The following is a 12318-nucleotide window of genomic DNA, read 5'->3' as shown; positions in this document are numbered from 1 at the left end:
TCATTATTGCAAAGCTTTCTGGAATACTTTATTCTATATATCCTATATAATTGACCGTTGATCTCTCAATTCACTCAACAGCCTCTTTCTTTTCACATAGTAAGTTAATTTATACTTGCATTGACCGGATGACTGTACATTATCCCATTTTTACACATCTACTTTACAAATAATTAGATATAAAAAATAATATATATTCAAATTAATAAATAAATGGACATTAAATATTGACATATTTCACTACTTCTCTCTGTTCTATTTTAGTTTTACTTTTCTATTTATTTCTCTCCCTCGTTTTCCCCCCTGTATCTCTTCCAACTGTCTTGGAGTGTCTAAGAATATACAGATATGAGTTTTACACTGTTTCTCCTCCACAATGGGATTTCATCAGAGCAGAAGCTAGCAGAGGGTCCCATGAAAGATGGCCGTCATGCTATACGGCTCTGGCATTTATTGAATGTAGCCAGAAGGAGAGGTAGACATTTGGTCCGATTCAGCAGAAAAACAACAATCACAGTATAGCAAGCGAGCTGTCTACACACACACACACACACACACAGGCTCTATTTCAGTACATCGTCTCCCTTGGTAAGAGTTTGGGAGACACATAAAGGAGCTGGTGGTGGTGTATAATCATTAGAGCTGCTGTGTGTGTGTGTGTGTGTGTGTGTGTGTGTGTTTATGTTAGGATTTGCTCTGGTTCTTCTCAGTGCAGGGACCGCATGGTTGTTTGTGTGCGCCTTGGGATGCACTTCAGAGGCCGTGTTGGGGAAGCAGATGGTGGGTCTGTGATGTTCTTAGCCTGATCTGTCTGTCTTTCTCTCTCTATCTCCCTCTTTCTGCAGATATAAAACCTTCCTTTCTGAAGATGCCGGCCCTGAGACGTTAGTAGCCATTGTGCATGCCAAAGACCCAGACGGGGATGGCGTAACGTATGCCATCACCGGGGGTAACGAAGACAGCAATTTTGAGCTGGACAACCAGAAGGGTGAGTACAGTCAAGTGGGATGCAAACTCAAAACTAGTTGCTGTGGCCTTGGGGATGGTGTCTTTAACAAGGACATCCGAAGCCATCAAAAAAACGAATTTCCTCTTCCTGTCTGCTCAACACTCTCTTTTCATCCATCATTCAGCTCACGTTTGTGGTATTTGTGGGAAAAACAAACACCCCTTGTGTTGCTTTTGATCTACAGCTCTTGTTTTGTGTGTGTGTGCACTTGTGTGTGAATGTAATGTTTGTCTGTTTTCAAGCCTGCCTGCCTGACTGTGTGCTTTCAGTTTCAAGGTTACATTTGTCTGCAGTGTTTGCTTTTCGTTTGTTTACCAGCACATTTTATGCCTGAGAGCTGAAAAACAGCAGTATGCTAAAGCTCTCTACTGTCTTATCAGCCTCTCGGCACGGCTGTTCCACCACCAAACCCATTACAGGCCAGAGCAGAGAGATGGCCCGTGGCTTCAGCACTCAGAAAGCTGCGTGGAGTTGTCACTTCAAAGATGCAGCAGCACTTTTTTTGCACACAACCCCCTGCTTTTCAGTTTTGTGAATGTGCAACCATTACGGGTCCATTTTGCAATATTGTAAAGCATGATTCACAAAAGCGGTTATCTTTCATTCTTTTCAGATATTAATGTTTTCGATTTGAGAGGTTGTCACCTTGTGCGATACGTGCCTGTATTCATAAACTGGCCTAACAATGACTTATTTGGTTGTACACCCTTGTGTAAAACAAGTGCACATACTTTTAAAAAGAGTTCTATATTTTGGAAATAATACACTTTAAAAGAATATACTTCAGTGTGAACTGAATGTAATGTTTTTTGGCTATTTTTGTCATCTAATTAGTATATTGTTTTAGATTAAAATGTATTATTGTTTAAATTCATATTAAATGCAATTAGCTGAATTTTAAAGTGCTTTTTGAGCCACTAAAATAGGACTCAATTACATCTTGTAATTTCATAATTACTTCTATTGTCTTATGAAATATAGTTAAAGTGTAAATGCACTGACAAGCCTTTATTATAAACTAAAATAATTGTTTATGTCATTTCTATTGATATTTGTAATTACTTGTTGCTGTTTAGTACATTTCAAATATATTCTCTTTAAATTTAATATTGAAGACACTACGGTTAAAATTATAATCAAGTTTTTTACATGTGCTTTAGTATGTTAGTCAACACAAAATAAATAGGTATACTATGACAAAAGTTTATTAAAACATAATGATTTAAAATGTACTTTAAAGTAAAGCCGTTAATTTGTCATTACAAAGTGCATACTTATGGAACATACTTATGGAAGTGTACTCTCTTTAAGGACACTTAAGTGTCCTTTTATTTCATTCATATTTACAAGAAGAGTTTTTTTTAAATATATACTTTTCAAATTTGAAATACACTACAAGTGCGCATTTAACACAATCGGTTAAGCACACTTATTTTTCACAAGGGCAGTGAGATGAGCTAAAGTGTTTTATTGAATTATTTACAGGCATCATCAAACTGCGCCGTAGTCCTCCTCCTAAACTGCGCGGGCCTCAGTATGTCCTCAGCGTCACGGCGACCGATGACAACGCAGCAGGCGGGCCACTGCTCCTCAGCAGCTCCGCCCAAGTCATCGTTGGCATCAATGACATCAACAACAACAAGCCAGTATTTGATGAGGTGAGGTTAAAAAATTATTTTAAAACTTTGTCAAAATCTGTTTTTAACAAGAGAAGAGATATATATTTAGTCCACCGAATCGGTGGACTAAAATAAGAAACACAAGCAAAAGTGTGTACAGGAGAAGAGTCTGACTCAACCGGTGTTGATATGAGTAAAGAATTCAAATATATTCTCTCATTAAATCTGCCTAGGATCAAGTGCCTTAGGCTTTTAATACCAGTGACACTGAACACCTCACTAATAGCAGTGTTTAGAGACAGAGATTAAGTCAATGGGGACAAGAAGTAAAGAATGATGGATAGGTGTTTATATACAGAAATGATGGAGCAGAAGACAGGCTGTAAGATAAAGGATAAACAATGAAATGCGCCTACTGATGACATGCTCCGGCTCGTTTTATCACCCAATCACTAAAGACACTATGAAAATCAACTAACTGCACAAGCACACCCACAAAATCATATCTGAACGCAATTTTCGTACTGCTATTCTCCATTTTCAGTTGTTTATGAATGCTAGACTGTGAAGGCACTGAATTGTGTGAGGCAACTGAAATGAATCAACAGCTGCTTATAGCTGAATTGAACTTATTGCATAATTGATCAACTTTATTGAACTGAACCAAACTCTGAACTGACTTTAGCTGAATGATGACACTATTGATTTTTTAGAGCTGCTTTTGTGTTATATTCCTGTTTACCACTGTAAAGCTGCTTTGAATCGATCTGTATTATATAAAGCGCTATATAATTAAAGGTGTATTGACTTGAATTGACTTGAAGGATGTAGCAGACATACTTTACTCAGACTACAAACCAGATACCTGAATTGGCTTTTCAAAATGCTCTGCCTAAATACGTTGCTCATCTGGCTAAAAAAAGCTATTTTGTGAATTCGCCCCAAAATGAGCAAGTAAAAGAGGGCAAATATTAAAGAGCATGTGGAAAAGGAAACATAGCGAGAAAGAGACAGGTGAAAGCAGAGCTGTGGGAAGAGCAGACAGCTGGCAGTAGGAGATCTAAAGGCTCTTGGAGGTCTCCGGTGGGAGAGCTTCTCAGCGCAGGCCGGTGGTGCAGGAGGGCTGTGTGTGTGTGTGTGTGAGTGCGTAGGAGGCAGAGCTGTGTCCCTGTACACTCTCCGTGAGCCCCACAGGCCCTACTTCTGCTGCCGCCGCCGCTGCCGCCGCCACCTCTGCTGCTGCCCATGAATATTTCAAGGGGGAATTACTCACCGGCACAGGGGATGCATATGAAATAGAAGCACTAAGTGAGCCCCAGGGGCAACATCTGGCCCTGTTCCTTCTTCTCACCGTCTCTCTTTTTCTCTCTGTGCCTGCCCTGCTGACCAGAGTCTTTTCCTACTCTTTCACTGGTTCTCAACTGGCTTCAAGAGACTCTGATTTTACATCAAGCAGTGGCTCAACACAATGCCAAACTTCTTTATTGTTCAAAAACGTGCTTAAATTTTAACCTACGTATGTATTTAGTAGTGGTCATCTATTAGTATTAGCATGAAAACACCTCAGCAGTCTTCATTTTCTATAGTCTGAGTGTTTGGTTTTTAAATGTCTCTTGAATTTAGAAGGTTATATGTTCCATAACCATCTGCAAAGCTAATAATTAATTGCACAAAACACATTTGCGACACCCCAAAATAAAATAAATTCGAATATTATGCACAAAGAAAATGAAGCCAATCTTGTACTTTTTTTGTATTGTCATTGATTATTTTCATGACAAATGAGCACCCTTTCCCCACATTTTCATTTTCATTTAGCCATTTTTTAAAACAAAATTTAAATTCTCATTGACTCAATGATACTGTTATACAAGTCAATATAAAGTTCAGCATTCAACATGTAATTTGAAGCGATGTCATCAACATTATATTTACATTGAATTGGATTGGTCTGCTCTCTTACATCTGTTTGCAAATCTAGTGTTTTATTCAAATTAGCATTAGTTAAAAGCGATACAACAAATATTACTATGAATTTGTTTGCAATACAGCATGAGAATAAGATGTATTTCTCATTGCAGTAATTACAATTCAGGGATAGAAATGTTATGAAACAAAAAAATATTAATGGTCCCATTATGCAACAAATAATTTCTTCATTTTCTTTTGATTTTAAAGTGCAATATGACCCAATCATGTTCTTGAAAAGCTTTTTGAGGTTCACCCAATAACACTCCCTCATCTTGGCCCCACACGCTTTTCGACATTCAGACGAATTCAAACCTTCACCCTGCTTTGTAGTCGCTGGTTGCCGGCGCTCCTTATAGCGCAGCAGATTACAGCAATAGACTATCTGTTTGAGTCTTTTCCCTTGCTAAACTGAGAAATCCTCCCTAAGCCCTCTCAGAAGGGTGAGTGTGTGTCGAAAGACAATGAGAGGTGTGAAGTGCAAAGCGCAGTGAGAATACTCTTCAGAGGCTGGGAGGGAAGCTAATTCCAGCTTTTAGCCCCAGTATCGATCTAGTCACTTGATTAATCGCCTTAAGTTGACATGCCGCTCCCTGTGGGCACCGCTCACCAGGAGGCCCTGCCAGATGCCCGTTCTGTAATGAGAGCATGATGAGAAAGCAAGAGGAGGATGAGGAAGAGGGAGGTTGAGGGCTCATTATAAGTGTGTACTCCTATTATGGAGTGACAGGACTTCACTAGAGGAATTTATAAACACTTTATCCTAAATACAACTCGTATTCTCTCTGTCATGTCTTGCTCTCCCATTCTTGCTTTTTCCTTGTTCTTTCTCTGTTGTTATGAGGAACCATATGTCCAGCATCAATCTAGTACTATTAAGTTTTTGTTTGAGACCTTGTTATTGGTCTTTGCCAAGGCATTTGCTAAGAACCTGTACATATTCTGCAGTATCCATGTCTGAAACTGGTTTTGTTTCTTCAAAGTGCCACAACCACAGCGTGAATGCGCTGGTCCTGGAGAATCAGCCCCCGGGCACTTCCGTTCTGCGCGTGCGCGCCCACGATGCCGACACAGGGGTCAACGGGGAGGTCAAGTACGGGATAATGCAGAGGGACGGAGCCTCACCAGGCTTCACTATAAACCCTGACACAGGTGCATACTTCCCCCTTTGCCAGATCATTGATTACACGCAGTTGGTTGGTTGGTTTACAAATTCATGCTGTTTATTAGCATTAAAATTGTTGTCAAATCAATAAAATGGCAATTCACCAGTGAGATGCCACTATGTGCATTGCATGTGTTGCACAGGTGTGATCAGTACAGCGGTAAGTTTTGACCGAGAGAGGCAGCGAGAGTATACACTGTCAGTCACGGCTACGGACCAAGCACAGGAGCCCCTCATCGGCATCTGTCAGATCACTGTCCTCATTGCTGACCAGAACGACAACGACCCCAAGTTCGAGAACAGCCGCTACCAATGTAAGAACCACTGAAAAATGTTCATCACTCTTATTGAAGACTAGTTCAAATTGATGCTGATGTTATCTACAGTGTACAAGAGAGTATGCAATAAGTACAATTTTTTTGTTTTTTTACAGTGCCACTTTTTTATATTTGTTACATAATCATGCTATGGTATGAAATCTTCCAAATGGTCTGTAGTGATAGGATCTTTTGCCAGTACTTAAGATCTATTCCTCTGCTCATTTGCATATATAAAGGAGTGATAGGAGAGCAAGAAGGCATTCGTGGCAGTCACAACTCAAGTTTTAGCTGTAGACTCTTTAAACATTTATAAACGGACCTTTAACATTGCACTTAAGGGCAGTAAGGATTTTGCAAGCTTAACAAATTCTCAAGTCCAGGATTCCAGAGTGTAGTCAATACACATTAAACCTCAATATTAAAAATGCATAACAGTCTGAGCAAGGTGAGTTTTAATGCGCTGAACACAGTATAAACACATCACTAATCATTTTAGATGCAATCGAATGCAATCCTGGAAAGCTTGCTCAAAGTGTGAGAAATCTGTTTGGCTCTTCTGAAGGATTTTGCTTATAATTGCAAATATAAGTTCAGTAAGTTTGATGTCAGAATTCCTTTTCATCACATTAAAAGCGTTAGTGAGAAAGCTCATTAACAATTAAAGGGAAAGATTGAAATGTTTCTGGGACGCGCATTCTTTTTCCCCCCCTTTTCGCTGCATTTTAATAGCAGCATCCATTTCTTGTTTGAAGACTGTTGTATGCGTCTTCAGCCGTTTCTTGAAAATGGACACGGACTCAACTAGAGTGGCTGAGTCCGTGTCCATTTTCAAGAAATGGCTGAAGACGCATCTTTTTCGGCAACACTTAATCCATTAATACTAACACTTTATCTTCTATTCTATATCTATCATCTTATATATAAAAAAGTATATATAAAAAAAAAATACAGGTAAACTGGGAAGGGTCATAGCACTTGCATATTGTTGTCCTATTGTTAGTTTAACTGCTTCTATTGTTCTCATTTGTAAGTCGCTTTGGATAAAAGCGTCTGCTAAATGAATAAATGTAATGTAAATGTAATGTAAATGTAATGTAAATGTTATTTGTTTTTGTTGATGCCTGTGTTAACCCTTCCCATGCCAGACTTCCTGCGAGAGGACACACCGGTTGGGACTAGCTTCCTGAGGGCGGCGGCTCATGATGACGATCAGGGCACCAATGCGGCCATCACCTACTCTCTGTCCCAGCAGAGCCCAGCTTACTTTCACATCAACCCCAGCACAGGATGGATCTACGTCAACCAGCCTATCTCTCAGGTGCACATTTCACACACCTACTCACATACACATCCATTTACCTAGCTTTCAAAAGGGGACATGCCATAGACTTCTATTGTTACAAATAAACAATATAAATAATTAATGAACAAATGTATGAACAAACTTGTGTTTAAAGATACAAGTACATGTGCGCATAAACACACACTGGGAAAACTCCTTACTTAGTGTAGTAAAGGTACTTGCATGTGTGTGTTTTATATGCTGGAGTAGAACACATATTCTTACTCATCATCATCCAGATCTTATTTTATTCTTTGTTCAGATCCTCAGAGTTTTGCATATTAAACTTGGTTGGGATCAAGAAAGATCCTATATATATCCGTACAAACCTTGTCTGGAGGGATAGCATTCTGTTATCATAAGCATAAACACATGTATGGTTTCCTTTATTCAGAGAGTGTAGTTAATTTTTTTTTTAAAACGTCATTAAACATAATTTTTTTTGTTTATTTACATTTTTTCTTTTCATCTTGCATAATGGCATTTATACTTTGTGCTTCATATTTGGGGTGTTTCTTCAAATGTCTTTGGGCACTTTTATGACCCAGAAATTTATTTGTATTAAACTAACAGATGTTGTCAACTTCTTTTTTCTTTTCGTTAAATGGAAACTTATTACCATGCCTGTGTAACTCTTTTCTGAGACCCAGTCATAATCATAAATAAGAAATCTAAAAATGTACATATAAAGCTTATGGTGATCTAAACAAAGAGTGAAACAAAGAGAATGTTATGGTGTCCTTTAAAGCATAACCAACAATTTTACCCCTAATAGATATTATTAGATTAAACTAGTGAGAGTATAAAAAAGTGTGTTTTAAGAGAGTTATTTTGTAAGTTTACAAGCCAAATTTTCCATACTTGAAGAAACATTCTTGTGTATGTGTGTTCTTTGGTCTGGTCAGAAATGTCATAGTCTTCACTTTTCTGCCCACGAATGGCTGTGTGCCATTTCTATGCTGGATATAGAAGCTCTGAGACGTTGAAGGTTGATTTGACATTAAAAATGTTGTATGCACATAGAGAAGCGCGGCCAGAAAGACAGGTCGTACTTCGGTGACATCTTGCGTCCTGTTTATAGAGTCATAAGTGATGTCAGTCTTCAGGTAAAGCATCCGAGGACTTATAATGCACAGTTTATGTCCAGAACTGCACTACTTTTAACATGTCATTGCTCTTAACAGAAATGAATGTGGATGCAATTTCCTCAGAGCAGGTCATTAAGACTGTATAATGTAAGTCTGGTCCATGTTTTTTCATTAGCCAGGCTGACTGCCTTGCATCACTTATGTCCGAGTGGATCCGTTTTAGAACGGCAGACAATGTCACCCACACTAAACTCACCTGTCTTCAAATTGACAACTTAAACTGCCCCCTGCTGTTATTCTTGCCTCCTCTCATTCTCTGTCTGTCTCTTCCTGTCTACATCTTCCTTTCCTTTTTTTCTGACCTGAAAAATGCTAAATTTTGGAGCCAGTTAAGCAAAGTTTACTACTGACTCAATCTTTGAAGTGCTTTTCGATTATTAGGAGTCATTTGAATGAAACACATTTTATTTCACCAGTCCTCGGTCTTGAAATAAGTCAAATAAAAAAAAAATATATATATATCTAGAGTCTTAGCTGCTGTAGTTGATTTTCTGGATGTGAAACATCCAATGGATAATGGTGACCATTTCTTCAGGTGGAAGTATCGGGGATTTCTCATCTCTGAATTTCCGTTGACAAGAAATCTCACCTGTCTTTACCGGTATCAGTGACAGCCTGTATTATTTCAGTGTATGTTGATAAGCCCCTAGGCTGGATTATATCACCTGTCTCTCATCCTGACAGACATCACGGATCAGCCAGCAGATCATCGCTACAGATGGAGGGAGTCGGAGCAGCTCGGTCGACCTCACCGTTATCATCACCAATGTACACAACCAGCCCCCGCAGTGGGAACAGGCGGAATATTGGGTCACAATCCCAGAGAACACTCCACGCGACAGCAAAATAGTGGTGAGACATTCATATACTCAATCACAAGTTCCTCTCTGCTTTTTAAAAGAGTGTTTCATGAGTTCGCACTTACATATAATCAGATATAGTAAAGAGTATGCATATTTGGCGTGCTGTCTGAGGGGAGGGCTCTGAGCTCGAAATTTTGCCCGAATCCAGAGTACTCCCCTCATCCCTGGCTGAGATGGAAATAATTGAGAGTGAGGAGTGAGGGTGGTGGAGGGATGCTGGAAAACTGTTGTTGGACAAAGGTTAGTCGGCTATATATATATCCTCTCGTGCTCTTTTGGGTTGATTATCTGAACGTGCTCATCCTAAACTTTGTTAATAAAACATCATTAAATATGGCAAACACAAAGTACAACTACTAAATTGCATAATTAAAACCCACTTAACATAAATGCATGACTTTTCAGCTAATCAGATTGTGAGGCTGGACTTAACTGTTAAGTAAGCGGTAATCCACAGCTAGCTGTGCAATAATCGATTTTAATGCACAGCGTGGAGGCAAAGAACCACCCGACGCAAAGCGTAGTTGCATTCAAATAGTTTAATGCACAGCTAACCGTGGATTATCACACTTGTACCATGGTCATTTGTTATGTGATGCATGTTATGGAGGTTTGCCGTGTAATATTTGACCGGAAGAGTTAAAATGATGGTTATTTTCTTCAGTTACGGCTCATTAGATCTAGCATTCTGCCTGCTATGAAACCAGACACAGAGATAAAGTACTGCAGTAAGATTACTTTTATTTGAATTATAGAGAGAGAGATGAAAGATGCGTGTGTGAATTACCTGTGTCTGTGCAGTGTCTACTAATAGTGAAGCCGGGGGTTTTATAAACTTCAAAAACAGCATTATTGTTGCTGATAAATAAAATGTAGCCATTCAGTAGTGAAGCTATTTTATCGATCAAAGTCATAGGGCATTGCTGACAACAGGTTTCTGTGCTTCTGGATCCTTTGTGTGTGCGCATCGCAATCTCCGATCTCTGTGTTCGAATGATGTCTGTCTTCAATGAAAGCAGCGCATTAATCTAGAATGGTGATTAAACTGACCTGGAAACTACCTGTGAATTAAATAGTTTTATTGCACACCTTCCAGCCAATTAGAATACATTATTCAGACAGACCATGATATAAATTAATATAGAGTATAATTGTATGCACTACTATTTAAATGTTTGAGGTCGGTAAGATATTCAAAAATACAGTTAAAATAGTAATACTGTAAAAATATGATAACATTTTAAAATAACTGATTTAATTTATTATATGTAATTTAAACCTGTGATGGTAAAGCTGAATTTTCTGCATTATTACTCCAATCTTCACATGAGTCACATGATCATTCAAATATCCTGATTTGGTGCTCAAGAAACATTTATTATTATTATCAATGCTGAAAACAGTTCTTCTGCTTAATATTTTTCTGGAAACCATGATACAATTTTTTTCTGGATATAATTATTGTTTTTTCTTTGCCCTGTTGACGTAGATCACTTGGAACGCTCTACATACAGTAGTAGCAACTCATATGTGTGTCATGTGCACTCTGTGCACAACTCAGTTGATTTTATTACGGGCGGAGCTAGAGAATTGACAGCAGCATAAATGTACATAGTACACACAATTTTGGGTCTGTTCTTTTTATATTCTATTTATATGTTTATCAATACTTCTGAGTATTGAATTAATTATTGTAATCAAAATCTCTCACTTCATCTGCCATGTTGCGTTCATTTTCACTGAGCTTGTCATAGTGCATTCTGGGATTGTCTTCTCCACCAAAAACAATTAGATATTTAAGAAGCCAAGCTATCATAATTAAGATACCTACTTTTTGTAACAGCGTTTCCGTCAGGTCCACTTCTATGTCTTCAAATGCAGTTCAATAGGTTTTCACATTCACTGTTGTTGTTTTTTTAAGAGTAGAGAAGAGTAGTTTTCACTCACATTGCTTTTTGCTTTGGTTGTGCTGTTGATAAGCAGAGGTATAGAGTGTTGTGACTTTCTTACCGCTGAGGCTTGTCACATCTTATCCAGCCTTCATCTTGTTTGCTATTTCAGCCCGTTTCATTCGCTGTCACATTTTACATTCATCTGGGAGCTTGTACCCACTGAGAGATCAGCATCCGCAAACAACCTCATCTGTCCAGGAAACTCAAGCAGACTGCTTGTCTTAACATTCCATTCTAATTCATTCAAAAGGGGCAAAAAGGCCAGTCCACTGAGTCTGTTTTCCTTACATACAGCAGATTTATCAGTGAAGAGTGCCAGGAGGAGTTCTGCTGGAGTCACTGTTTCCCTGACATCAGCGGCTTCCTCTGGCTGCTGCCAGCTATTCTGCAATCTGTATGAACCTCCGCATCTGTCTTAGCAGTCCTCAGTGGCTCAAACTGTGACGGGGATGTTCTCCTCTTCACGTTGCCACAGGATGTAAAATAGGCTTAGGTGGGATGTTTGATCCTAAAATACCTTTTTTCCCCGCTGGCTTGTAAAGGGTGGTTGCATCGGCATGGGTTTTAGTGAGCGGACTGCTTCGCTAGTCATTTTTGTTAACCTGTTTCTAAAGGGCTACAGGGTTTGCACTGAAGGGGAAATATATAGACACACTCATAGAAGTTATGTTCCAAAACCTACTGAGTTGGCTACCTAGACAGCATTTTAAACAGCACTTCCACATCAAGGCTCTTCCAAAAGTTAGGCTGCAAATATATGTTGCCTTATAAGATAACTCCAAATTCTAGGGAAATAATTCAATTAATTAACATTTTGTGGATAAGGCAATCCTAGAATGTACTTCAAGATGGCCGGCCAAGTCAAGAGAAATGTTGTTGATAGACAGCCCGACAGACAGACAGATACATATATATATATATATACAGGTCCT

At 38.8% G+C, this 12318-nt stretch overlaps 2 protein-coding genes across 2 annotated transcripts in view; both read left to right on the top strand.

Annotated features, from left to right (window-relative positions):
- The window catches only part of plekhf2 (pleckstrin homology domain containing, family F (with FYVE domain) member 2), a 218134-nt gene that overhangs the window by 21020 nt on the left and 184796 nt on the right, over positions 1 to 12318 (top strand). The gene's annotated exons all lie outside the window — the stretch shown is intronic.
- Positions 1 to 12318, top strand: part of si:dkey-22o22.2 (neural-cadherin) — a 116663-nt gene that overhangs the window by 70980 nt on the left and 33365 nt on the right. Inside the window, 6 exon segments of the mRNA XM_056257029.1 lie at positions 846 to 988; positions 2495 to 2667; positions 5580 to 5748; positions 5905 to 6075; positions 7227 to 7399; positions 9256 to 9423. Coding sequence (XP_056113004.1) covers positions 846 to 988; positions 2495 to 2667; positions 5580 to 5748; positions 5905 to 6075; positions 7227 to 7399; positions 9256 to 9423 — 997 coding nt within the window.

The sequence above is a fragment of the Rhinichthys klamathensis genome, unplaced genomic scaffold (genome assembly GCF_029890125.1).
Source record: "Rhinichthys klamathensis goyatoka isolate OS25496 unplaced genomic scaffold, OSU_Roscu_1.1 h1tg000006l_1, whole genome shotgun sequence".
Lineage (NCBI taxonomy): Eukaryota > Metazoa > Chordata > Actinopteri > Cypriniformes > Leuciscidae > Rhinichthys > Rhinichthys klamathensis.
Note: the sequence above shows the minus strand (reverse complement) of the source record. Positions and strands in the feature narration are given on the sequence as shown.